At 43.6% G+C, this 27,377-nt stretch overlaps 1 protein-coding gene and 1 long non-coding RNA gene across 4 annotated transcripts in view; one reads left to right on the top strand and one right to left on the bottom strand.

The window, feature by feature from the left end:
• Nucleotides 1-27,377, top strand: part of PAMR1 (peptidase domain containing associated with muscle regeneration 1) — a 54,016-nt gene that overhangs the window by 2,445 nt on the left and 24,194 nt on the right. For both annotated transcript variants that reach the window (XM_042864580.1, XM_042864588.1), the window contains exons 2-6: nucleotides 8,842-9,018; nucleotides 9,656-9,784; nucleotides 15,978-16,092; nucleotides 21,493-21,710; nucleotides 24,991-25,098. In XM_042864580.1, coding sequence (XP_042720514.1) covers nucleotides 8,842-9,018; nucleotides 9,656-9,784; nucleotides 15,978-16,092; nucleotides 21,493-21,710; nucleotides 24,991-25,098 — 747 coding nt within the window. The remainder of the gene's footprint in view (nucleotides 1-8,841; nucleotides 9,019-9,655; nucleotides 9,785-15,977; nucleotides 16,093-21,492; nucleotides 21,711-24,990; nucleotides 25,099-27,377) is intronic.
• On the bottom strand, nucleotides 1,401-10,933 carry LOC122176234. 2 transcript variants are annotated; one of them, XR_006177655.1, is made up of 5 exons: nucleotides 10,906-10,931; nucleotides 7,806-7,844; nucleotides 6,639-6,729; nucleotides 5,997-6,042; nucleotides 1,401-2,342 (listed from the first exon to the last, which is right to left on the bottom strand). It is a non-coding gene; the product is annotated as an uncharacterized LOC122176234 (long non-coding RNA). The 2 variants fall into 2 exon arrangements; XR_006177656.1 differs by lacking the exon at nucleotides 7,806-7,844 and having other exon boundaries at nucleotides 10,906-10,933.

The following is a 27,377-nucleotide window of genomic DNA, read 5'->3' as shown; positions in this document are numbered from 1 at the left end:
TCCACAGGTCCCCAGATATTCCCTCTATCATGGAACTCTCTTCCCCAGGCCTCTCAACGAAGGCTGGGCTCTCTAACCTTAAAAGCACTGCATTCATACCTGTTCCTTGCTCTGCAGCGGAAGAAAAACAAAATCTCTTTCCAGTCACACTAGTGTAATTTCCCTGACCAGAATAAGCTTCTCTATCCCCAGAAGAAATCAAGGCCTGATGAGTAACGTAGCAACCTCTATGTTTTATCTGTGTCCTGGCTGTTTGACCACATCACAGCCCTTCTCAAACAAACACAATGCCACAGAGCCAATAATAAGATCAAAATACCATCTCATAACTACAGAGGAGAAAACGAAGGAAGAGGAGGTTTAGGGCAATTTTCGTCAGGTTGCTTCAGATGCTAAAACACTCTGACTATTGATAGATGATGGCCTCTAATTTAAATCTGACTATGGCAAAAGGATACAGAAGGAGCAAGCTGTGGCATTTTGAAGGCAAGGAAAGATGTGTGCCATGGGGAACATGGTTTAAGCTGGAGCAGGATCTGAAATGCGGATGCTTGTGTTCTTGAAGCATCTCTCTGGTTCTATGGACTAGCCAGCCTCTCCCTAGAGAGAGTGGAAGGCCTATAAGGCCTTTGTACAAGAAAATGTGGAGGGGAACAGATTTGTACTTGGAGCGTATACCATATGGCTCTAGTTTTCATGGTACAGCTTGCTGCCAAAAAAAAAAGGCTGCTGAAATGTGAGAAGAAAAGAACTAGGCCTGACATAGTCAGGGGGCATCACTGCTGGCTGAGTGGCAGTGGTATCCCAAGGTTTTATGGTATAGACTGACTGAATGAACACTCCTGTTTTCTGTTAAGACTGGAAACGCTCTATATGCATTAAGCCACTGTTACAGCTCTTAGATGAGCAACACCTACATGCCACAAATAGGAAGCATAATTTTTACTTGGCTTTCCTTTCACTTGCACTGGGGCACTTGATTTATATTACTGACTGAACAAAAGTGTGTAGGCAGAGTGGATTGAGATAGATATGGGAAATCCAAGGACCAGATGGAGACCTCGAAATTACTTCTTACTGAAGTAAGAATTCTTTTCTCCTCTTCTGCCAGAGAAGAAATGCTGAGAGTTTATGATTTGTTTACCACAGCCCAGTTAAGAAGGGAAGCTTGCAAGCATAAAAAGGCACTACTGTAGGAGTGCACTGAAGCAAACCTAAGGCCTGTTAGGAGCAACAGGACTACTTATTTCTGAATTTTATAGCTACGATACACTGCATGACAACAGGAAGCCTAGAATAGAAAGCCTAATTTTTTGAAAGATTAGGCAGACCACAGTTCCTGAGCCAAAGAAGAATGTGCATTAGCCTTTTAGCTATATGACCCATTCTCTGTATTGTTAACAAGATGGAGTTTAGGCCAACCATGGCCTCACCCAGCAGAATACAGTTGTACAGACATTAGACTGTTTTTCAGTGCACTTCTTAAAGAGAATATACTTTCTGCAGTTAGTCTGCTTTCAACACAACCTCACATTTGGAACTTAAAAAAGATGGTGGAATGAGTGCACATTTATTAAGTGGACAGTCTGCTCAGTATAGCAGACTTCCCTCTGTGTTCACCCACTGGCTTTGGCTGGTTTGTTTTGCTTTGTAGAAATCCTTTCATTTTTTCACCTCCCTCTTACTGCTGTGTGAAAGCACACTAATAGCCAGGAAAGGATGGGAACTGGCTCACTGGGAGAAACAGTCCGATTATTCAGCAATGGCCTGTAATCCTTAAATGAAGCACACTGAGCAAAGCTAAAACAAGGATGTATTTTAGCTCCTCATTTAATTAGCTCAGCTGCTAAGAAAGAATGGTAGGTACATAATTTTAAGGAGAACCAAGTATTTTTAGAGCAACACTGTCTCTTTCATCTTCTTAAGCCACCTATTAGAAAAAGAGCAGAACTGCACACAATATGTTTTCTTAGGCATAAAGAGGTTAGGACTAAAGACCTGCACTTCCCATCATTTTTAATGGTTTGGGGTACACTGTTTTCCATGTGCTCCCATAAAAGCCTCTTAAAGTAATCTCTCTCTTCTCTTCTGAGATCTGTTTCTCTTGGTCTTACTGAATTCAAAAGGAGATCTTTGCCATTATCACAGCGGAGCCACAGTTTCACCCAACATGTTTCTCACTGCCAGTTAAAAAATTCTAGTTCTTCTGTGCACTTCTTGTTCTTCATTTGCTAATGTCCACATGCATGGCACTTATGGGATGAAGACCAGCTTGCACATTGGTGCAATGACACAGACTTGAATAAGAAACAGACTGAAGCAGCCATAAAAATGAGACAGACCTGAATAGAAAGAAAATACATTCACTGTTACTGGATTTCACCTCTGTTGGAGCTATTTTTTCTTTAAATGAGAATCTTCCACTTCAGAAATATTACACAGCTGAACGTTCCCTAATAAGAGCCTTAAGAAATCATTCCTTCAAACTCAAACACTCACTTATTCTGCAGAAGCCATTAATTGTTATTGAGCATCATGCTTAAAAAATAAATGGCAATCAAATAAGAAGGGGTATACTCTCATCTGTGAAACGTGAGCTGGTTGAACAAACACATTGAAACAGGCATCCGTTATGGACTCTAATTTAAAGATGTATCTGTACCTGCTCTTATTTACAATACAGTTTTAATAATAAATAATAATAAAAACCACTTCTTAAAGCAGTTGGAAATGATATTTCTTTGAGCTGAAGTAGTGTTATATCCATGTGCTGATAGATACATGGCAGCACAAGAGGAAAACTCATCTTTGCAAGGTAACAGAACAGATGGGAAGTTCTATCTGTTCAGATCAAGGCACGAATGTTCTTACAAAACAGTTTCTTCCATGTTTTGATAAATCCATACATCCAGTAAGGTCCTCAAGCGCTCTCTTTTTTTGGACTGTGGGGCACTTTTTTTTTTTCTTTTTTGCAGGGAGGGATGAAGATGCAAACTTGTTTTCTGCCAGATCGGTCCTCTGATCCCTTCTTGTACCAGCTAATGCCAGCACAAAGTGAGAATACGAAGTCAGAGACAGAAGGGATGGAGGTGTCCCATTTCATCACCAGCATGGACGTGCATCAGCTTAAAATGAGTGCAACTTAAAAAAGCCATTCTTCCAAAGAAGTGGAAGACGAGTTAATAGGTGTGACTGGGCTTGCTTTGACTCACCTTAGTTCTGAGCTATATAATTTTCTTAGCTCCAAGCCATTTTGATCAGAAATCTCCTTCCTATCTAGTAAGATGTCTGACAAATTTACCATGACAAGAGACAAGTGGGCTGAAATGAAGTCCCACAGCGAAGAGCCGTCTGATCCACCCTTCAGGCAGCAACATTCTTGTGAATCACCAGATGTTTAGGACTGATGGCGTAGCATAAACTAAAACTGAAGCTAATTTACTTGGAATGTCCCAGCTTGCAAACTGCAGTTGATTAGAAGTTCACTAATGAGTGGATCACACTTGATTTGTTTCCATGCCCTCACACCCATTAATGTGCGTGTCTGTTTTGCTCACAGATTCCCCATAAGAGGATTCCCTGAAGATGAAAGCCAATAACTCACTGCACTGTCCAAACACCATCTTATATTTCATCTGCACCTCTATACCACGAGTCACTTTTCTTTCTTTTTTTTTTTTTTTTTAAATGGCTGAAGAACTTTTTACTATTATTCTAATTTCCTTTGCAAGGTCAAGTTCAGTTTGGCTTTTGGCAGTCCTCACTTCATCCCTGAGCTCTAAGACAATTGCTTTCTTTGATGATCAGACTTTTTCCATCCCTTGTAGGTCCCTGCTTTTCCTTCAAACGAGAGATTTGACTGGGCTCATTGCATATCCCATAGGACTCATCACTATCCTTTCCGGCAGACCTTGGACTGCTGAGAACTAGTGCTTTAAGATGGTCTTATCCTTGCAGCTATTTTTTATTATTTGGGCATCCTCTTAGAACTCACTGTCATAAGAATAAGAAACATATCTCCCCTCTTCAGGGTGAGTGCTAATGGAGCCTTCACTTATCTTCCAAGGAGACATCCAGTTTTTCAGAATGACACAGTAAAAAATACCCTTTTGGAAGGTTACATTTCTATTCAAACAGTATTTCTGTCAAAATTCCATTGCTGTCCTTTCCAAGTACTAATAAAGAATTTCTTGTGGGCTTTTTATCACCTCACTTTCCAAGGTCCTGCAGTTTGGAAAAGGATATTATTTGAGGTTTGGCCTGGACAGAGATGGCTGACTCACGTGTGTGCTGTGAGGGAGATAGGAAAAGCAGAAATGGTTGCAGCAGGGAGATAACGACTGCATCACCCAGTGTTCAAGGTCCTCTGCTGCACACCTGGCTGCCGAGCCTAGGCACATTTTGAACAAGGAAGTCAGCACCTTATGAAAAAGTGAAACAGAAATAAAAAGCAAAAAAAGGGATCTGTAAGGTAGAGCAAGTAAGGAATAGGGGTAAGCCAGACAAGTCAAATCAAAGCCAGATTTGCTGCTGCTTCATAAATTGAGTGAATGACTGCAGGAGCTTGATAGTCCAGCTGATTAAAGTTGTATTTCCCCTTAAAGCTGTGACAGCAGTAGGAGTAACCTGCTTCTAGTCCTTCACTGGCTCCTGCAGGTATATGGTACAGAGGCAGGCAGACGAGCACCACTTTCACAAAGACAAACACAGAGCTGAATCAAAATCAAGAGCAAAAGCTGAACATTTTGTCTCTGCAATCTTGAGGATCTGTGGAGAAGCTGAGGCCTTGCCTGCACAGGGAGGTCAGGAAGCATTACACTATTGAGCACATCAGGTGTGCATTTATTCTGTACTGGTTCCTCTGTGCATGCTCCTCACCTGCATTCAGCAGGTTCCTCACATGGGCTCAGCTGAGATAAACAGAGCTGGCCTCTCCAGGCACTTCTGTGTCATCTCTCCTCACTGCAACTCATCACATACATTCAGGCTTTGATGGAGAAAGCTCAGGGCCTGCCTGAAAGTAGGGAGGGCTTCCCGAAGCTTCAGGTAAATACAGGAGAGCAGGGGAGGTGGCAGCATATCTGATGAATTGCCTTTGCTCTAACATGCCTTGGGCTGATGTTGCCAACAAAAAAGGCCACATAGAGATCATGGAAACATGGACTCTGCCTGGGAACATCTCCTCCTACTTCTGTCTTACAGAATCAATCACTGAAAGACTGAGTTCCTGTGCTGCAGGAACCAGGTGGTCTCCCTGGGTTATGATGTCAAACCTGGAAGTGCATGAGAAGTACCAGCTAGTTGCACACTGCCTCTATTTCTCCATTGCACACTTCCTCCAGGCTGAACTTGGAGCAAGAGTCAAAACACAGCATCAAGCTCTGCCAGGCTGCCGAGCACAGCAGGCATTCTGACAGCACCCTCCCCAGCTGTTTGCGTGCCTTCCCCACACAGCTATTTCTTGCTTGGTTTCCACGGTCTTGAGCTGCTTCCATATGTGCTATTTCCTGGATTTAATGGGCCTTTCTTCCATCATTAAAATCCCATAAATTAATTCACTGTTTGTTTGCCTGTCTTCAGACTTGTTTGTTGTGTTCAGCTAAATATTTTGTAGGGGTTGTCAAGCAGCTTCTTCCTGCTCCTTCCAAAAATCAGGTCAAACCACTTTCTGGACTCTGTGTGACACTGGGAGGCACAGCTGCTCCCACATGCCAGCCTGCCTTCTCTGGAGGTCGGGCCCACAAAGTGCACCACAATTATCTCATCTTCCACTGGCACTTTGCTCACTCATCAAATCTCCTACTGCACCTTTCTGTCTAGATTTTCTCTTTCGGGTGCTAATGGCCAACTGTGTCTGCATCCCCAGGCATGCAGTGGGGAACAGGCTCGTGCCTCTTCCTCACTGCAGCCCAGACTGGGCTCAGCAACGCAACCTCATGTGTTGTTCTGTGCATCTCCCTCCTGCATTCCTCTTTCTGAAGGAAGAGTTATTTTACCTTTTGTTCAGCAGCCAAGAGATATATGCGCAACACAAAAGGGATCCTAAAATTATTAAAGGGATACATCAAGACTTTGCAGAAATTTCCTTGCAAAATAGTTTATACAAAACTTCAGAATAAATAGATTTAAAGGTGTCTGTGAATAGAATCCTAGAGAGGATCACTTAAAAAAAATAAAAACAAAAACCAACAACCTCAGACCCATAAATTTCCCTGTCAAAGTTACATTCATTACCCAAACCGCAGTACCTGAGAGCCTGGGAGGGAAATCAATTGACAGTAAATAAAAAGACGGTCTGCTTTCATTGTCTCCATTGAGACACAGGCAAGAAGTGAGCAAACTGCATTTCTAGGTGACAGCAAATTTATTTTTACAATTCCTTAAGGGCCAAATTCTGCTGCTCCTTTTTTTTAAGCACCACACGTTGTCTTAAGCTCAACTTATGCTACCCATTCAGTTCAAAAAGTGTTGAGCCCAACACCTTCCTTTTGGCTTTGGTGTACACAAGATCTGAACATAAGAATAAATGCACACACTCTACACATACAAAGACACGTCATAGAATCATAGAGTAATTTATGCTGGAAAGGAGCTCTTGAGATGTTGTGGTCCAGCCTTTCTCTCAGAGAAATACTAACCTGGAAGTTATGTTGTGTTGATCATTGTCTTAACAGTTCTTGAGCTCTGCAAGGACGGAGACATGCCTTAGTCAGCCCAATGCAACTCTGCCTGTAAGCATTTGAATCATTTTACAGAGACCAGTGTCTATGGGGAAACTTGCAGCTACAGTCCAAATGGATACAGCCATTTTATTAATAAGCCTTAGCAATCTTGAGGGAAACTAGACATCTAATTTCAGTTGGGTGACTCAAAATTTTGAAAAAAAATTTGAAGCAAGCTTTGCAAAAGCTCCCGACTGTTGGTTATTTAATTTAATGTTATTTAATGCTCAGACATTGGGAAATCCTCCTTCAACAAGGAGTGAGATACCTACTCCCATACACCGCAGAAACAGCTATTTCCAGTCATGTTTGATGAGATGGCTCAAGTTGAATGTCAGTTCTAATAAGTTAATAAGGCACGTGTAATCAATTTGCTAGTGAATCTGATTCAGATACAGTTCATAGATAAATTGCTTCATTAGAAGAGAGTAATAGCCATAGATGAAGTCCCAGCTTGACCAAGTTGATTGACTGCTGTTCTGGGAATTAGAAGGCACAAAGTTTTATTCCTGGCTCCACTATTGTTTTTCTCTGAGACCTTGAGCAAAGTCACTTCATCCCTCTTGTGTTTCAGTTTCCTATCTGGAAAAATAGCTATGCAAAGCATCTTGACATCTATAGGCAAAAGGCTATATTACTGCTAAACACTATGGTTATTTTGATGCAAGAATTAATCACTGGAATTTAAAAAAAAAAAAAAGAATTTTGTTGAATGACAGATTAATTTTTTTTTTTCTTGGAGTGGTTGTGGGATCAGGAGGGAATATAAAGGTTTCTGCACAAACAGTAGCCTAATTTCCAAATTCAGAACTGCAATGGGCTGGGAAAGGCTCAGTTCTAAGAAGCGCAAAGGGTGTAATCTCATTTCCCAGCCAAAGGAAAAGAAATGAAGGAACATCTGGTGGTCACTTTTTGATGGAGCAAATGTCACCAGTGAAAAGATAAGATCCCAGGAACCAGGTTTTGGGAGTCTGTGAAGAATCAAGGAAGGCAGAGCAGCAAAGTTTATTGTCAGGGAGCTGCGGTAGATGTGATAATTAGGGTATGGGGCTCAACGAAAGATAGGAGAGTGCTGTGACTTACAGAAATATGGCTTGCTGCAATGGCAACGCAGATCTGTTACTGAGAGTGGAAAACAAAAGAAAAAAGGACGTTACCAAAACACAATAGAAATAGAAAAGAGGGTGAGGGGGTGAGGGAAGGGAGTGAGAAGAAGAAATAAAGTGTCTCATCAGGTTTCCTTCACGTCCCATCTTTCTAGTCTGCTCTCACACTTCTTACCATGGCACTCCATGAAAGCAGCCGTCAGGCCTGTCAGCTGGGTAAGAGACATGCTGACAGCCCCACGCGTTCATTAGATTTCCATTTGTAGAACTGAGACAGCATGCTGACAGTGAAGGTGGGAGCTGCACTCACCTCCAGGTGCAACTCTGGACAGTATCACAGTGCCCTTTCCTAAGAGGATGTGTCTAGGATAGTTTAAATATCAGCTAGCTTAAAAAAACAAAACCACAACATTTATAATGTTACAGTATCAGAAGTGCCTGACAGAATTAACCTTTAAAATATTGAGAAGTCTAGTTTTCTTTGGCAATGAAACTGTGTATGACACTGCATACTTCTGAGTGAAAATAGGGATTGAAACTGGCTACAGCCCATCTGTGGAGCTGCCCCTTCCTGTTGGACATTCCTTCCTGTTTGAGAGCAGCAAACTCACAAACTGAGCAGAACATGGCATTGTAGTTTAAATAATCTACATGTATACAAAGCCATAAATCAGACCTCAGATTTGAAGAAGAGTTTCTCATGTGATCTAATCTCCAGATATGAAGGGAAGGCCTTAAAGAGAAAAGAATGAAGCAAATGTATTCCTTAACTTTCTATATATACTTCCTCTGTCTGACCCTGAAAAACTGCCTGTGGGTCCTTTAGATACCAACGAAGCTGGTATTCCGGCCACAGGTTACCATGTAGTTTCCTGTGCAGGGAACGTTGTCCAAGGAAAACATCTTGCCATGCATGATCTGACAAACTGCTGAGTAACAGATTCTGTCAGTCCTTGCCAAATAATGGATTTTTTTCTGCCCCCTCTATCCTTCCTCTCTTTCCCCACTTGTAGAGTACACAGTGATCAATGAGAACTGCCCTGGGGCAGAGTGGAACATCATGTGCCGGGAATGCTGTGAGTACGACCAAATCGAGTGCGTCTGTCCAGGACGGAAAGAAAAAGTGGGCTACACCATTCCCTGCTGCAGGAACGAGGAGAATGAGTGTGATTCCTGCTTAATACACCCAGGTATGCTTACTGTCACACTGCAGTCGTGTGAAGACAGCTGCTGAGCACTGAGGGTAATGGGCACTTGGCCAGGCACTCTAGCAGCAGGTAGCATCTCCTACCAGGAACTCTTCTACCAGAAGTGCTGTCCTTGCTTAGAACTTCTCAAGCAGGCTTGGCAGCTGCCAAAGAGTGATGGCGCAGCTAGCTCCGCACCAGGAATGTCTCATAGGTGCTCTGGGCTGAAGTGCATCCTCAAGGTGAGAAGGGAGGAATAATCAGAAGCCTGATTAGCGAGGAAAGGGCAGAGCAAGAGAGGAAAGCAGAAAACAGGGCCATATTGGAAGACATTGGAACCTCTGGGGCTGAGCCCGACGTGCACCAGCATGCACACTTAGACTCCTGAGAGGCATTTATAGCTGAAGCAATGAGATTTAGAGGCTCAGGCCAGTCAAAGAGCTCGGCTCCAGATCTTGAAGTCCAAGCTGCCTAGGGTTTGGGGGTGGAGGTTGGGTATGGTTTGCAGCTGGGAAGCTGTCAGCACCACAGCAGTCACTAATGTTGCTGGCATTTATTGTGCAGAACAGAGCGCAGCCGCTCCTCTTGTCTTAAGGCAATTCACCTAGGCTTTCCTCTGACACAGCGGCTCTCCTTTCAGGCTGCACCATTTTTGAGAACTGCAAGTCATGCCGTAACGGCTCCTGGGGAGGAACACTCGATGACTTCTACATCAAAGGCATCTACTGCGCAGAGTGCAGAGCTGGCTGGTATGGAGGGGACTGCATGAGTAAGTGTCCTATGTGGGCAGAGGCAAGCCAGGGATAGGGCACAGTGGGACGGAGCCAGAGCCATGCTGTGCCCTTCCAGCTGTTTGCTACCACAACCTTCATAAAGAGCAGCAGCAGTGGGCACTGAGCAGATGAGCACTTTTCCCTATAGCAAGGAAAAGTTCCCTCCCCAGGACTGCCTGCTGGGGATTGGCCTGGGCCCCAAGCCATGGGAGTTCACAACTCTACTAAACTTGTCTTGTTTTAAAACTTTAACTACTGTGACTCTGAAGATCTCCTGGTCTCTGCATTTCGCAGACATATGTGAGCATGACTAATTCTCCAGAGGACTTCAACTATGCATAAACATTTACAGAGGCAGCAGTTACATCAGAACACTTCTCTGTCCTCTCTCTACCCTTGGGCTGCAGAACCAGCCCCAAGAAGTCTAGGCACTACCCTCCTCTTGCTGCTCCATCACACTCCAAAGCAGCACTAGAAAACACAGGGTTTTCCATGTCCTGCTAGTGATGGCTGAAGGTTTTGTTTCAAATGGCACACAAAAGCCCCTCCTGATTCTATTTTGCTAAGCTGTTGGTCCTAATACTATCTTTTAATAGTGAGTTTCATAAACAACTGGAGACAAGCATTTCTTTTACTAATTTCCCATGGGTGGAAGTACAGTCTTTCACCAGCCCTCTCTCAATTTTTATCAACTGTCTCTTTCACTTCTGTTTACTGAAAGGGATAAAAGGAGGGTCTACTTTTCCTATTCTTTTCTGTCCATTATTCCACACACCTGAGGCTTATCTTACCTCAAGTCACAGACATTAAAGCAACAATTTAATCTTCCTATCCAATACAGCCCCTGACAGTTCAGGAGGTAAAAACAAACAAAAGAATTATTTTAAACAGCAAGATCCATGCTTCAGCAGGAGGGTTTACTCAGCCTTGGCCTTCAGAAGTTGATAAATTGAGTCCCTTGCAATTTACAGCATGATTTCTGATTGCACTTTTGTAATGCGTGATAGAAAGTACAATAGTAGTAGTGAGGTGGCATAATCAATCCTAAGCAACAGCAAATGAAAACAAGCCCAAATACAACAGCCATAGACGCAAAAACAAAAGCAAAACTGCTTACCTTTGCAAAGTCTCAGGTAGGCAGGGATCTCCAGCAAAATACCCTCACCTTCACTTCCAATCCTTAAATAAGGTCTAGGAAGGGGTGGATCCTGGCACTATTCCTTCCAGTCACTCAGGTGCACTGCATGCAGCTGAGCTCCCCTGGGTTGGCCCTGCCTTCCCAGCAGGTGCTCAATCACTGCTTTAGGCTGTGACTTAGCATTTCTGCTGCAGCTTTAAAGGCCATTTTGCTCTTAGAGGAGGCCCTTAGAATCATCCATTCTAAAGCTCCCAAGCACTTGAAAGCAGCCAAGAAAGAATCGTTAGTTCATCTAATCCTGAATAGATTGGTGGCCTATCATATATTTCTGCCTGCTTGGCCAGCTTGTATATTAAAGCAAATACAGCCTTGCACTGCAGTCTGTTAGAAGGTTCTAACAATGCTGAATTTTCATACAGCTTGGACAGTCTGTTTTTCTTACAGATTTCTCCTTTGAGGGCTGTAGTGTGGCACCGAGAAGATAGGCTTGTCTGGATGATTCTGGGTACTTCATTGTCAGGGTGTGGTGGGAAGATATTGCTGCTGCTGCTTCCACTCAGAGAGGAGCAGACAGGACAGTTGTGGTCAACACAAATTCCTGTGCTGCCCTCCTCCATCTTCCATGTCTGCAGATAACTCTGAGGCTCCTATGTAGGCTCAGGCATGCAGTGGCAGCATGGCTAGAAAGCAGCCCATGCCCACTCTGGGTGTTGGCTCACAGCTCATAGCTATGTGGATTTGGCCCGGAGGGCTGCCAGCAGCAGCCTGGGAATGACAGCACACAAGCTGCTGGAGCAGATGTGCTGAGATGCTGTGTTTTGGAGACAGGAGGAGGAGTCACCTCCCTAGTACCTGTAGCTGGATCACATCTGAAAGTTGGTGGGCTGCTCCGGGCATCCTGCCGGCAGCCGGGTGTCAGTAAATCAGGGAAGGCAAGGGAACGCAACCACAGAAGCCGCGGGATTTGTGCCGCGCACCTCTCCCTGCAGCACAACAGCAGTGGCCTCCGCTATCGGGCAGAGCTGCCCCTAGGCCCCGGCCACGGGTCTGCACGTGGCATACCCGGCTCGGTGGGCGCGGTGTGAAATAGAGATGGGTGCCCCTCTGGCAGGCGCTGCTTTCGCGAGTCTTCCTCCGCTTTGCAAGTTTTCACCTCCTCCTACCAGCCGGTCCCACGCTTCCCTTGTCCCTCCGCTGAGGACAAGCCGCCCCCAGCCTTCGCCTCTCACAATTTCTCTTTCTCTTTCCCTGTTACACGCGGCAGGGCCGGGCCGGCAGGGATCTTCCTCCCCGGGGCAGCCGGCAGTGCCCGGCCGGCCCTCCCCGGCAGCGCGGCCCTTTGCCTCCCCCTCGCGGTGCCGCGTAGCATCGGCCCCCGCCTCGTGTTCCGCTCCCGGGTCTGAGCGCTCCGCACTTGGCCGTAGCGGGTGGGCTCCTCCGTACACGGGCGTTCCTCTCGCTCTGACACCTCGCTACCCCGTGCCCGGAGAAGAGGCGGAGTGGCGGAGTTGGCATTGCAGGGACTCCGCCGCGCCGCGCCGCCAGCCTACCGTTTCCCCTCAGGCGGCCCCAGGGCGCTGTGCTGCAGTACCGAGAGGTGGCCGCTTGGTGGCGCTAGGCGCCCCTCCTCGCCCGGTGCTGCGGGGGGACGGGCGGCGGCGGGCCGCGTTCCGCGTGGGTCGGGCGCGCAGGTGGGAGCGCGGTCACGGTCCCGACGGCACGGTGCTTGAAGCGGCTCCTGGCAGCTGGCAGGTGTGCTGAGGTGGCTGGGCGACCACGGGCCGAGCAGAGGGGCTGTGCCTTTTGTACATGTGCTGGCATAGCGTGCAGGCACGACTGAGGAACGGCAAAAGGAATCCGGGCTGTTTGGTAAATAATAATAATAATAATAATAATAATAATAATAATAATAATAATAAATGGTGTAGAAGAGTCGAAGAGAACTAGGACAACTATAGAGGAGTCTCTAGGAAATAACAGCGCACTAAATGGAGACTGTTGGGTACTAGGACATTTCCTAGTGGGTCTGGGTATTAGGTTCGGTTGTCATCCCTTAGAAGACATATTAGAATCTAAAAACAGAGACAAAAATAATCTCCTGCTGGACCCTTTCCTCTGCACCATACAATCAAGCTCAGATTTTCACATAGTTCAAAGCAGTAAAGCAGAGAAGGAAGCAGCGTTACCCAACATCTTTTCTCTGCTTGCTGTCTGAATGTGGTCCCTGTGGCAGTAGCTACTTTTACAGCATAACGTGTCTCCTGTAACACCAGCCAGCCATAAGCATCAGGTAGCAACCAGGTGTGACAATGGCAGCTGCTTTCTCATATCAGCCTGTTTGTGAACACCAGAAGCATTTCTGCTGCCATTCTGCACTCAGCCTGTTTGACCTTTGAAGGAGCCCAACACTGCTGCTGTGGCACTGGAACAGGAGGTAGTGGGCTCTTACGGGAGGTCTCCTCAGGACCTCTCGCTCCACAGACCCACGGGTCTTTATGGGCAGGAACTCAGAGGCCTCTTGGGTTGTTTTGTTTTCTGTTAGTAACAAACCTCAGAGGAAATCTCACTGCAGCCCTGAAAGCTGCCTTTTTTTCAGGAACAGGAACGGAACAAGGATGTTGACAGCCTGCCAAAGTGGATTATTTTTTTGTAAATGAGGCAGCGTTTGCCAGCGTTTGTGTTTAGGATGTAAATTATTCTTGAGAGCTTTCCAGGACTCCTGCAAATTCAGAATGGAAAGAGAAAGGACTCCTGATCAACAGATGATTGAACTGTTGGTCTGGGGAATCATCTTAACCCCTGGGAGAAGGGCTGGAGATAGAGGAGCACAGATCTGGTCACAGGTACTTTGTGCAGAGGAGAGTGGTAGAAAACCTGAGAATGTTCTTTTGGAGAAAGTCATTGAATAGTTCCTTCTCTGGCCTCAGGACCACCTGCTTTGCTGGCCAAGCCTGTTTCCTTCAGAGAGGTCAGGCTGTACCACTGCAAACAGAAAAGCACATTTAGTATGCTTTGCACACAAGTATCTCTTTGCACCAATTCTTTGGCTTCCCTTTGCTAAAGGCACAGCAAACTCAAAAGGCCCTTGGGGCGAAAGGGAAACTTTCTTTGAGGTGATCCAACTCCTCTGTCAAAGCATCTGAAGATTTCTAGCAGCTTTGTCCCAGGTTGCTTTTGAGGCAGGAGCCAGCGGCAGCACAAGGCCCCGTTCCTTGCTGTGGGAAGGAGCATTATCATGTGCACCACAACAGATCCTGCCAGCTTTGCTGAATTGTAATGTGGCTGCTAGGCACAGTCATTAATCCTTGCTTTTTACATAAGGAATGAAGCAAGCCACAGAGGAGGATGAAACACTTAGGAAGAACAGCTCCGAGCAGCATTTCTCTTTCCTTGGGTCCTGCTTAATTAGGGGTAACTGAGGGTAAACGAACAAAAGGTATTTCATTTGAGCAACTAATTCTTAAGAAAGAGGAGCAATTGACCCTCAGTTTTCACGTCTCCCCATAGATGAGATGCAGCAGGACTGATTTGCAGGCACTAAGATCAGTGGGAACTGTGGATGCTTGCTACTTCAGCAAATCAGGTCACTGTCTCCCTCTTTTCCTAAAGGGAAGACAGGCCCTAGGGCAAGCATTAAATCCACTATTCCTGTAGGGAATATTAGTCCTGCATTGTTGTTTAAAAATATAATGTTCCTTTTTGGAAATAAATGGAGAAGGCAGGGTTCTATGTTGAACTAAGGAGCTAAAACAAAGTGCGAGATTTGCCACAGAGACCTGTTGCATCATTTGTCTTTTTGTTATCCTAGTTATCTGTGGTGTGGAGACCATTGGGATCCCTTGGTTCTGCTGAGCTATTAGACTCAGTTACAGTTTCTGGCTCACATTTACAGACGCATCCCCAGCAAAGCAACAGAAGGTTTACTGGAGAATGTAGTGGTGTGCAAGTCTCCATTCAAAAAACGTAGTCAGGAAAGCAGAAACTGAGAAATGAGCTCTGTGTGGTGCATAATCACTTAACTGTGCATTTTGCTAGCACTTTCATTTACAGATCACAGAAGGCTCTGCAGAAAATGCTACATAACTTTCCTTGTTCCACAGAAGAAAATTCTATCAGCCATATTTTATAGCTGGGGAAAGGGGAAGGTTACATAAGGTGAAAGAACTCTTTGGGATACAAACACTCAGCATCCAAGATGAGGAATTAGAACATTAGAACAGATGAGGAATTAGCTGCCTGGGGCAGATGCAGGATGGCCATGAAGATTGCTTCCTCCGTATGTGACCTTGTCTGCTTGTTTGTTCAGGTCCTTTTTCCCTGATGGTTTTCTTTGACTGGGCAGAAGTGGCTGGAGTCCTTTGTCCTGTCAACTGATGGTGGGCACTGAGGTAGATGTTGTGGTATAAAGCTGAGTGACACTGACAGAGGAGGACAGGAGGAGAGGAAGGATAGGAATGAACCTCAGAGAAGGGATGAGGGCTGCATGTTATACAGCAAGGTGAAGTCCTGGTGATTCCATGTATCCATTGGAATGCCATCATCCAAATTGTAAGGATGATGTGGTGAATCCTGAGGGCAAATGAATACACCCTGTAGGAACAGATGAACTTTTTCCTCCAAACGTCTCCTTGTGAAGGACTAATTAAGGTGTTCATTACACCTTTGGCAATGTTCCACCAGTTTACTCAGCTTCAGTGATTACGCAGGTTAACATAAGATCTATCCAAAGTTTTGTGAGCTGGAGATGGTCTAAACCTGAATGGGGCAAATGCTATATGGAACAGTATCATAGGGCAGCTTTGCAAAGCAGGCAGAAGCAACAAAGTAAAATTTTCTTGGGTCAGTCTTAATGTAGACAATACTTCTAGTAGAATCATGATTCCTTATAACCTTTGTGTGGCTGTTCTATTATTTTAGTTACTGCAATGTGAGAAAGTGATATCTTCCTAAGCCACCCTATCTTTTCATTCCAACGTAGTTCCCACTTGTATTTTCTTCAACTGTAATATGAAGGTTCCTCACACAGCTTTTTTTCTTCTTTTGCTCCCCAGGGTGTGGACAGGTTTTTCGGGCTCCTAGAGGTCAGATTTTGCTGGAGAGTTACCCACTGAACGCACGATGTGAGTGGACTATCCATGTTCAAGCTGGATTTAACATTGAATTAAGGTAGGTCATAATGGCTTTCAGCCAGCACTGGCTGCAGGTGGGTAATGAAGCACTCACCACAGAGCCAATGAGAGTCAGCAGCTGGGAGCCCTGGAGCTCCACCACTGCACACCTGGCAACTTCAGCTTACACCTGGCCTAGCTTGTGATGGGCAGCCACTGCACGTATCATCAGTGCTTTGCCTTCAGATCCCACCTAGGACAGCGGGATGCTGAGGAGAGTAACTCAGATATTGGGCACAGTGTATCTCTCAAGATCTCTTCAACAGCTTGACATAAAAACATCCAATACTTTCTCAAGAGTGCTCCAGACTGACCTAAAACATTCTCAGTAGAAAAGCTGTAGGAACATTTTGTCTCATCTTTGAGAGAGTTGCTGTTGGTACCTGCCTCACATTTAGCCTGCATTTTCCCTCTCTTAATTTTCTTTCATTTTACTAGCTCTGTTTTCTACCAGCCTCTGCTACTCCTCTTACCATTCATATGTCTGGAAATGTGACTGATTCTTCTGCAAGGTATTGCTGCTCTAGCCTTTGTGGGCTTTGTCCTGTTAACTCGTCCCAAATGACTTGAGCTTACAGTTCTTGATCAGGTATCTTTCCTATTGCAGGAAAGCCCCTTTTAGGGTAATTAATACTGTTTTCATATGTGCATGGCAGGGAGCTTACACACACAGCAGGAAACTTGGCAGGAGATCACATTCAAAACCCACTAGCTAATATAATAAAAACAGTAGCTAAAGCCTTCACATCAGTATTCCACCAGCTTCGGAGCCCAGGCAAAGGAACTATGCTAGATACATATTTCTTCCTATATACTTAAAGAGACTTAATATTTAATTAGAGGAAGATAAATAAATTGAACAGAAATGAAGATCTTGTGGCAATCTAACAATAATACCCTTTTCTTCAGACTTGCAAATGCAAGCCTACTGTGTAGTTATGAGCAGCTGTAATTATTGCCTGGTTAGTGCTGGAGCCTCTTGGCTGAATAATTATGTAGCATATAATTCTCCAGACACAGAGAGACACAGGAAAGCAATACTATGAGGAAGAGTTTGGCATCATAACACAACTTTGCTTTGGTCTCAGTGAGTACAAGCTGTACCTACTTTGTTTTTAAAATGCACTATTAGCTAGGTGTGTGGTATATACAGCACAGGCTAAGGGAGATGTTAATCCAGTATTTTTACATTTTAAAAATGAGATTTTATCAATTGTAAAGTTCTTCAGCTAAAAAGTTCTTCAGCAACTACAGCAGTCAGCCTGCCTTCGCCTCTATGGGGATAGGTATGAGAGCAGAAATGAATCCCATTCATGGATATTACTGGTGGATGCACCCATCTTTGGGTAAAGAGATGACAGCCAAAAGATGACAGATGCAGTGTACTAGAAATGGAGAAAAGACTACTTTAACAGAGAGCTGGAGTACTTGCCATGACATGCTGCAGTGGAACGCTCTAAAGTAAGATAACAGATGCACTAAGCTTTTGGAAAGATAGGACCTTCTTATTGGACCCTGAGAACCACTCACAAGTGTCAGGAATATGTAATTTTTGCACATGATTTTGCTCCTACCCTTACAGTTACCAGAAGATGAAGAAATGTATTCAGTATGAGAGGCACCCTCCAGTAAGTGCCTGTCTCTTTCTCCCTGTGCCTATACTGCCTATAGTTAAACTCAATACTCAGCATCAGCTTGTTGTGGCATAACATTACAATCTAGCTGGAGAAGGCTGTAACAGGGAAGCCCAAGCTACCAACCTTCTGCTGTCAGCAGCTACTTTTATCTGAGCTAGATAGCCTTGGAGAAGCATAAACCCCTGTGCCCAGCCTGAGTGAGCTTGATGCCTGGGTGCCTAGGGATTCCAGCAGATGGGACAGCATTTCTAGGGAAAGACTGGGAACTGTCCTGAAAGTCCACGCTTAATCCTGCCACCCTGTGTGACAAAATGCATAGGAGAAAATCTCTATACCAGACAGACATAAGGCCTTATATCTGCCTCATGTAAGAAAACCTTGGAGTGTTATGAATCAGCTGAGGTTTTCAAGGTGGGCCTCAAACCACTCACTGGTACTTCAGCAGATAGGTACTGGGGAAGGTTGGTACATTTATCTGGAAACTTCTCCTTTAAGTCATACCTACACAGGTATGTAGGCCTCTAGAATCATCTTCCTGGGCCTGCCATCCATGCTGAACCTTTGTGTTTGCTGCATTTCTGTAAAAATGCACTGACTCCCTTTGTAAGGGCTGATTGCTTGGAGCTCTAACACACAGCCAGTGTTGTGCTGAATCAGCATCGCTGCTAACAAAATAACGCCTTTCTTCCTTCTCTCTGTGTGTTCCTCACAAGTTCGGTTTGCTGTTGCTCTAAAGGCTTGCAAGGCCAAGGGATCAGGACAGAAGGGGATAAAAGTGTTTTGTCCCTGCTTACACAGGGCAGGAAAAGTGAAACTCTCAGGATCAGATAAATCTTCTCTTGCCTCAAGCTGTGCCATACTGTTCTTTGGAGGTTGACTAAGCAGAGCTGTTTTGATAATTGGTGCTCAGATTGCAGTGATAGTTTGGTTTTTGTGTGTGTGGTTTTGTTTCGTTTTTTATTTTTCCTTCCCCCCAGCCTTTCTTTCCCTTGGGTTGTAATGTATAGGCTCCCTCAGCCCAACCCATGACAGGGATATCGTTTCAGAGTAGCAGTAACTTACAACTTTCAATCACTTTTGATAATGTCTCAATAGAGATGTAGTTTTAAACCTTTTCCTTTGACTAGAAGACTTTGTCAGAGGGTTTGGTGATTACGTTCCCACTGCAGACAGTAATGAAATAATATAGTACTTTTCATTCTGTTTTGTCTCTGATGACCTGTAGCACTAAATTAAAGTGCTTGACTTCATAACAGCCAACAGAATTAGGATACAGTCACAGTTTTACAGGTAAGGGATGTACAATTCTTACATAGACTGTAACTGACTTAAACATCAATATACAAGGTGGTCTGTAAAGAGTCCTGTCAACTAGTCTACTAGGCTTTGGCAGAGTTTTTAACCTACTAGTTCTGAGTCTTAATCTTGGGATCTCATGTGATCAATCCAGAGTATTTTTTTTATGCTAAGTAAAATATAATGCTTTTCATATTTCACATTCTGTTTTCATCATTTTTTTAAAGCACAGGAAACAATTAAAAACACTATTGTATATACAAACTTTTTCCTACTGTGACTTCATTTGTTGTTGCTTGATATTCTTTGCTCAGGAATGCACTGCTAGACAGTTTGCCTCTGCAGCTGTATATAGTACTATACAGAAAGTTAACGTTGTCATCCCAGTTCTTTTTCTCATTGCATGGCAGGCATACCAGAAACATTCCTGTTATACTTACAAACATACTTAATTTTAATAAGAAATATAACAGCTCAGAGAACCAGTAAATATCTTCAGGTCTGAGTAAGAATAAACTGTAGCCTGATAAGTGTAACAAGGATGAATGGTGCAATGCTATAGCATGATAGGAAACACAGCGGCAAATAGAAGGGTGCCTTTGGCTGCAGCAAATGAGAACAAGCCCAAATGCAGCAGCTGCAGACACAAAAAACAAAGGAAAAAAACTGCTTACCTTTGGAAGGCCTCAGATAGGCAGGGATCTCCAGCAAAATACCCTTACCTCCACTGCCAACCCTTATGTAAGGTCTGGAAAGGGGTGGATCCTGGCACTATTCCTTCCAGTCACTCAGGTGCACTGCATGCAGCTGAGCTCCCCTGGGTTGGCCCTGCCTTCCCAGCAGGTGCTCAATCACTGCTTTAGGCTGTGACTTAGCATTTCTGCTGCAAATGGGTTATTTTGTATTGCTTTGCAACTTCCATAAGAGGAGGTCCATGGAATTTGACCTGCCAGCTTTTACTGTTTTGAAGATGTAGCTTACAACCTGAGGCCTGTGAGGATGTCTCTGGCAATCCTGGCAAACCTGACAGCCTTCAAATGCATGCATTTTATGCAAAGCTAAGGTGAATACATCTCTTACACATACTAAAAGCTTTTTTTTTTTTTCTTTCTTATTTTACCTTCACCAGATTATTTAAAAAATGAGGGGCTTTCCTCCATTGATGCAGCTTCCTACAACCGCTCACCCATTTCTCTTTGTGTAGTGCACTCCTGATGCTTTAAAACCAACTGCATGGTCTGAACAAAGGTGACGGAGTGAAAAGGCCTCTTAGGTCAGCTCATGAGTTCACAAAGAAAGGTAATTTCACATAACACAGAAGCTTTGTTATGGCCTGAGTCTACAAAAGAGAAGAGCAGGAAATAGGCTCCAGTACTCTTTTGCATCTTCAGACTCTGAGATCTCTGGCAGGAGATCCAAAATTTTGCTCATCTCTTTCGTGTGAAAATGCAGTCTTTCCAAAACACTAGGCCCACACTGGAAAAGGCAGCATGGGAGCTTTGATCTAATCCTAAATACTATGGTCTATGGAGTTAGGAGTTTTCAAGAAGATTGAGAATATTAGGAGTTTCATTTATAAAATGATCTTCAGTCAGTAACACGGCCTTTTCCCAGGGCCAGACCTTCTCATTCTTTTCCTCTGTACCAGGCTTAGGCCAGACACCCTTAGCCTTTGCTTATTCAGAATCCCTTGGTGTTTCTCACTCTGCTTCTCATTCATATTCTGGTGGCATGCTTTGGCTCTGTGCCCTGCTGAACTCAAACCGCAGCATATAACGTTGTTGTTAATGAAGGGGAGCCTTGTGCAGTGGATGGATCAAAGCTAGGAAAGACAGACACTGTGGGAAAGAGCTTTAAATATTTCTCTTCTGCTGTCCCTTATTTCTATCTTTAAAAGAAGGGCAAGTGCAAGACGTCAGGGGTTTACTGCCATTTTGCTTTGTAGTGTTCTGTACTGTTTCAGATTCCCTTTCTCTGTCCCTTCCTGTCACATCTTTGAGTTTTCATTGTACTGAGAATTGCTGGCTTTCCATGTAAACAGCTTTTGATTCTCAGTCTCTGATAACATTACGTTCAGTACGTAGTACTCTACTTAGGGGAAAGAGAACAATTTTCAGCAAACAGCCAGGAAAAAAATATACCCCCTACTGCATCTGACTGTAAATGGAATTTCTAACATCATGATCTGGTTAGGGTCCTGATGTGTGTGAACAGACTGTATGACTTCAATTTAGACTTCACTGTTCAGCCACTTAAATACCTTCACGGAGCACCTCTGTGAAGTTGCTTCCAAGGATCATGATGCAAAAACTGTGATAAAGTGAGAGGGCTGTCGTGTTATCAGCACCTGCTGGTTCACAAAGGTGGGGACAGTAGCATATCCAAACTTCCAAATACACCAGTCAGGGTGCACAGGGGAGAGAGTAAGAGGCCTGACTGATTTGTGTGTGTCCTTATTCCCCAAGGTTTTCCATGCTGAGCCTAGAGTTTGATTACATGTGCCAGTATGATTATGTGGAGGTACGTGACGGGGACAATTTGGACAGCCGAGTAATTAAGAAATTCTGTGGGAATGAAAGGCCAGCTCCCATTCGAAGCACTGGGTCTTCACTCCATGTCCTTTTCCAGTCTGATGGATCCAAGAACTTTGATGGATTTCACGCTGTCTTTGAAGAAATTACAGGTAAAATAATCCAAAAAGTGGAACATGCCACTCACTCTCATTAATTCAGTTTCACTAATCTCTCTCCCTGTTTTGCTTCATTAAAAACTTTCATGCTGTGTTGCCTACAGCAGCTTACACAAAGTCAGTGCATGGAAGGTTCAAAGGCCATCGCATAGCATGTGAATGTGAGGCTCTCTTAACGAAGAGTAAATTCCCTCTACCTGTGTGAAGAGCAAGCTCGTTGGTGAGCACAGAAAGGCTGCTGTTTTAAGGGAATTTTCTCTGACAATCCGGGAATGGAGAGCACAGAAGACAGAGAAAGGGGCATGAATATTTTTGCAATTGTGGAATTGCTCAGTGCTGTGTGCCGGAGCAGAGTGACTGCCTCAGTTAGGAGAAACCTGATGCAAAGCCTTGTAATTACTTCAGTCAAAATGCCCTGACATGCCTCTGGTGTTGGCTCATGTATCATACCATTAGAGCTTTGCAAATAAAGCGTGTACAAAGGACATATTCTTTTCTTCAAGAAAGAGAAAATAGAGGCCTTTCTCATTCTGTGATGAACTTAGTGTTATGAATGACAGAAGCGGGGCTCTAGAATTCCAGTGCTTTTGTTGGTACTCAGTGCTTGAGTGCCCCGCATTGCTCTCTACTTTTTTCAGACTGCTAAATAACTTAGAAAGTGTAGCTTTCTCCTCATTTTGCCACTGCATTTAAACCCACATGTATGCTCACTCTGGATTTCCTTTGTTTAGCTATGAAGGGAATTTTGGTCAAAAAAATCCCCAGTACTTCTGGCACAGAAGACTAATCAGGGAGCGCTGCTTTGCCATAGAAAAACCCTGCAGCATCTATGACTCAGCATAACTTGCCTTCTGCACACCCCGATGACCCACATTTCATGATGCTGTCCAGAGTATATCTGGCTCAGGAAGTTCATTTAGTTTGTAGAATCCTTTTAGAAATACACCAACCTACTGTGGATCAGCAGTTGCCAATGATCAGGGTTGTAACTAGCAATCTGCATACTGCTGCATGCAGTGCCTGTGGCATTCCTGAGCCTGCCCTGTTCTTCAGCTGTTACCTTCAGCATACCCATTAGTAATGTAGCTGCAGCAGCTAGCTATTCATACTTTGCCTGGGCTTACAGCAGGAGAGGTGATATAGAACAAACGACTGCGGTGTGGGCTATGTTGCATAAGGGCTGCCTACACTCAGGAAACTAACATTTTCCATATGGCACAAGCTGAATTGATTCTGTTTTCTCTACCCAGCAGGGAACACTTGGTATTCGAATACTGTTGAGCACTTTATTTCCGCCCCATTTTTAGCGGTAATTATTCTGAGGCTGGGTGGTTGCAAGTGTGGTAATCCACACAGAGCATGTTGCAAAGGGCTTCTTAGAGTTTGTGAGGAGGTCTCATTGTACGCTGTATTATGAGGCTGTTCTGGCCTAATGTGTAACTGCAGTGAAAGGCTTTTAAAATACTCCCAGCGTCTCTTTGTGTGAAGAATTAACCTGGCCAGCGGGACAGTTTTTGGAGAAGAATATGGCGTGCTTGGGGCAGTGTGGAATTGAGAGCAAGGGCAGCACAAGATCGAAAGCTCTGGCAAGTCATTACAAAGTAAAGCATTTCCCCTGAGATTTCCCCTTTGCGCACAGCCTTGTGGAAAGCTGAGGTCTCAGGAAGAGACTGCACAGGATTTGCTAGAGCAATAGGCTGTGGTGCAGATGAGAGCTGAAGCAACACTTTCAGGATGTGGAGATGACCAGGTGTAGCCAGCACCTTAGTGGTGTAATGGAGAGGAGTGGAAAGGTGGCTTGTGATTCTCTTTCTGTTTCCCTTCTGCTGAGCTTTGTACTGACTTACAAGTCAAGCCTGCTGAAGCAGTGACACTGGCTGCATAGAGGTCACTGGTTCAACAGCCAGAAAGATTTTGATTAATACAAAATAAGCTCAAAGCTTATATTACCCTTTAGAAAGGTTGCTCAATGTGTAGCTATTAAAGGAAGAGATTGTACAGTCTGCTGTACTGCCTGATCTGGAAGCAGGTGTTAGGTCCCTGAGCTCTGTCACTCATCCCATGCCAACTGTCAAATGGAAGCCAGTAATTGGCATGAGTGACACGAAGGCACTCAGCAGACTTCATATGAGAAGGGTGGAAGGCCAGATGGGCAGGCATCAGGATCTCCTAGGGATTAGACATATGTTGGATCTGTTTAGATGAAAGCCTGTTGTTGAATTTCAATAGCACTCTACTTTCTGTACCCGTAATGTAGTGATCTTTGACACAACATAGGGGCCTTAATGTTCTGTAGTATTGTCCCATGGTGTTTGAAGCTGGGCAATCAAGACTCCTTTAAAAATAAAAATATCTATTTCTCTTGAGTATCAGGCATTTTTGAGGGTGGTATCTGATGCTTATCTTCACTCACAGTTATGAAAAAAAGCTGGGGTGAGGACAAAGCTGAAAGTCCTCTGGCTTCAAACCAGTGACTACAGCTATCAGTTTAAACAAGCTCTCCTCATTCTCTTTCCCCTTCTCAGAGATTCTTATTGTTAGTTGGACACAGTACTATATATATATTTATGTGTGTATATATATATATATATATATATATATGTATATATATATATTCCTCTTCAGGAACAAATTACTGTCCTTAATTAGACCTTAGTCCTCAGTGAGATCTGGGATATATTCACTGGCCACATAGACACAAGCTGCAGTTACATTAGTATATGAAACCTCTGGAGAAATCCAAACGTGGTATCTATATATCTCTTGTCACTTGCCATCTGGGTATAACTCAAACATCATGCTGCAACTGAAGTATTTTCAAGGAAACTTCCAATTCTGATATCTGCCATTCTGGACTGCAGCAAAGTGAATGCTTCAAATGTAATAGTACAGAACTACTACAGATCCTGGAACTCATCCTTTAACTCTGAGATGAATGCCAGGAGAAATGTAGGTTGATGTTATACTTCTTTAAATTAGGCTAAGCCTAAGCACTGTTGGAGTTTGATGTGAGTTATTTTTCTCACATTTGGACAGTACTCAGAGAAAAATGCTAAGAATAAACAATGAATGCTGGGGAAAAAAACTTCCCATCCACAGCAGATCTCCTCTTCAGTGAGTGTAAAAAGGCTTTTTAACAAGCATTAGGCCATTTACTGTATCTTCCTCAACTTTTACCAGAACATGCAATTAACTCCCAGCCATAACCATAATGAGGAAAGATAGAACCCCATCCTATTGAGACATCATGAATGTTCTTGTTTCTCCCTTATAGCTTGTTCTTCATCTCCATGTCTTCATGATGGAACATGCATTCTTGACAAAAGTGGTACTTACAAATGTGCCTGTCTCGCTGGCTATACTGGGAGTCGCTGTGAAAACTGTGAGTACACTGTGTGCATGATCATCCTCCAGGGTTGTCATTAATGCAGGCCTTTGAATGTTAGGAAGTGTCACTGGTATGTAGGCTGAGTCAAACATCATTCCAGAGAATGCACTTGTAGCATTTCTGAAGATATGCTGTGCAGCTTGTGAAGAATATTGTTAGAGCTTTGTATCTATGTGCAAAAGGGTAAAACAGAATTGAAGCTGGTGAACAGCATACAAGAAATCTTGTGATGGGCCAGCCTTTTCCAGAGATAGTAACCTGTCTGCTACTTCCCATTGTGTGGAACATTGTGTTCTCTTCTAACAGCGCATACCTCAGCTGAGCCCTGCATTTGGTGTGATAGCCAGAGTCAGTCCTAGGATGTCTGTCTTCCTTAATTGCCATCCGAAAAGTAGAGCACTGGCACCTCAAATGTACGGCCTTGGGTCAGAACGAACAAAAAAGTAGTTGATTCTGTCTGTGTTGGCAAGTGTACATACAGTCATTCACGTGATTTTGTTCTACCAACTGAATGCTGTTGAAATCTGATCAAACCCACTGTCTGCTTAGTGTTTTTATTTCTTCATTCTTGAGCAAATGACTTCATCTAACAGGGCTTTAAAGAGCAAGGAGTAAGAACTGTGCGATATATGCTATGATAAGGGCTTTATCATATCTACTGACTGAAAGGAGCAGTGTCCAAAATTTAAAGCCACTGAGTTGGAGTTCCAGCTGACTCTGGAGAAGATTCCAGTGATAACAGTGAAACTAACTGGGACTATAATTGTCCCAAGACAGAAAGTATAACTTATTGTGTCACTGTTGTGGCAGTGTTCTGGCTGTAAGGCACAAAGTGCCTTGCCTAATTTAAGAGTTTAAAATTCTAACTCAGAATAGCCAATATGCACCAAACTTCACTGCTTCAAAATCTTTTCCTCACTTGTGCCTGCCTCAGAAATAGATTTCTATCCTAAAATTGCTTTTACTTCATCAGGGAAGTTAAATCATAGTGACATGGTACTTCCATACATTATTAAATGGACTATTCTGAGATACAAGACCTTTAGATTTACATGGTTTCAGAACTAGTTCGTAAGACTTGACTTTTTCCTCCCAGCAGACCAGAACAGGAGTAGTTTTACATACTATATAAACCCAAAAAAAATTTGGTTCAGAACATTGTGCCGCATTCTACCAGATCACACATTTCTGATGTGTTTTTGGTAAAAAGTGGGTTGCTGAAAATTGAGAGTTCGTGACTTAAGGGCTAATGTGGCAGGCTTTCTGCTAACAACCCTTTTCCTGCCAGTAGTGGGTCATTTAGGGACTGGAAACTTGAAGCTCTCTGCAGTTACTCACTGAGATTATATTCCTGTTTGCAGGAGAGAAATGAAAAAGAAAGATTCCCATTTGATTCAGAACCAACCTAAATTTCAAATTAATTAGATTTCCAGCAAACCTCAACCCTAGTTTTGGCAGGCTTTACACTACAGTCAAGGAATGTAAGAAAGTTCACATTCTTCTGCTTCTGTAATTCCGCTGTAGAAATTTCAGCCATGTAACACAAGCAGCAAACAACAAAGGAAGTAGAAGATAAAGTATAGGATGAGGCTTCCATCTTAGTGTAAACAGTGGAGGCTGTATGTAGTAACGGACTAGAGGGAGGAGAGACTTGAAAATGTATACAGTAAGATCTTGAGAGCAATCCTTAAGTTTGATTTTTTGAAAGAATAGAGCAGCCGAATAAAATAGTCATTTTGTAATGTCTGTGCACATATGCTGGACTTCTGCTTAAGCTAGGAAATACTAAATTCAACACCTACATTTCTGTCATCCATAACATAAATAAAAGTTGACTTTTTTTCTTATATAAGAATTAAAAAAAGCTCACACTGGGAAAGCATCATGGCAAATCTTTGTTCTTTCTGGCTTCAAAGAAGTACTTTTTAAAATACTTCCTTCAGTTTTGCCAAAACATATCGTAAGTATTTTCCAGTGTATAGGGGAAAAGAAACAAAACTGAAGTTTGGTCTGTTTTATAAGAGAAAAAAAAAAAAAAGAACTGGAAAATACATCTATGGCTAAAATTATTTTAAAGATAGATCCTGAACAGCACTGCAGTTTAAGTGTTCAAGGTTCACTTCATGCTCAGGATCTTCTGTCTGTTAGGTTTGTAGCAAGTGCTTTCCTGTGACTCGTGAAGTCAAACCAAGGCAATAATGTTATTTCTGCAGAAAACAGTCATAAAATGGTCACTTTCAGAGTGCTGAATATGACTTTGGATACTGAGAGCC

Source organism: Lagopus leucura, unplaced genomic scaffold, assembly GCF_019238085.1.
Source record: "Lagopus leucura isolate 7727_CA_CO unplaced genomic scaffold, USGS_WTPT01 Super-Scaffold_1, whole genome shotgun sequence".
NCBI lineage: Eukaryota > Metazoa > Chordata > Aves > Galliformes > Phasianidae > Lagopus > Lagopus leucura.
Note: the sequence above shows the minus strand (reverse complement) of the source record. Positions and strands in the feature narration are given on the sequence as shown.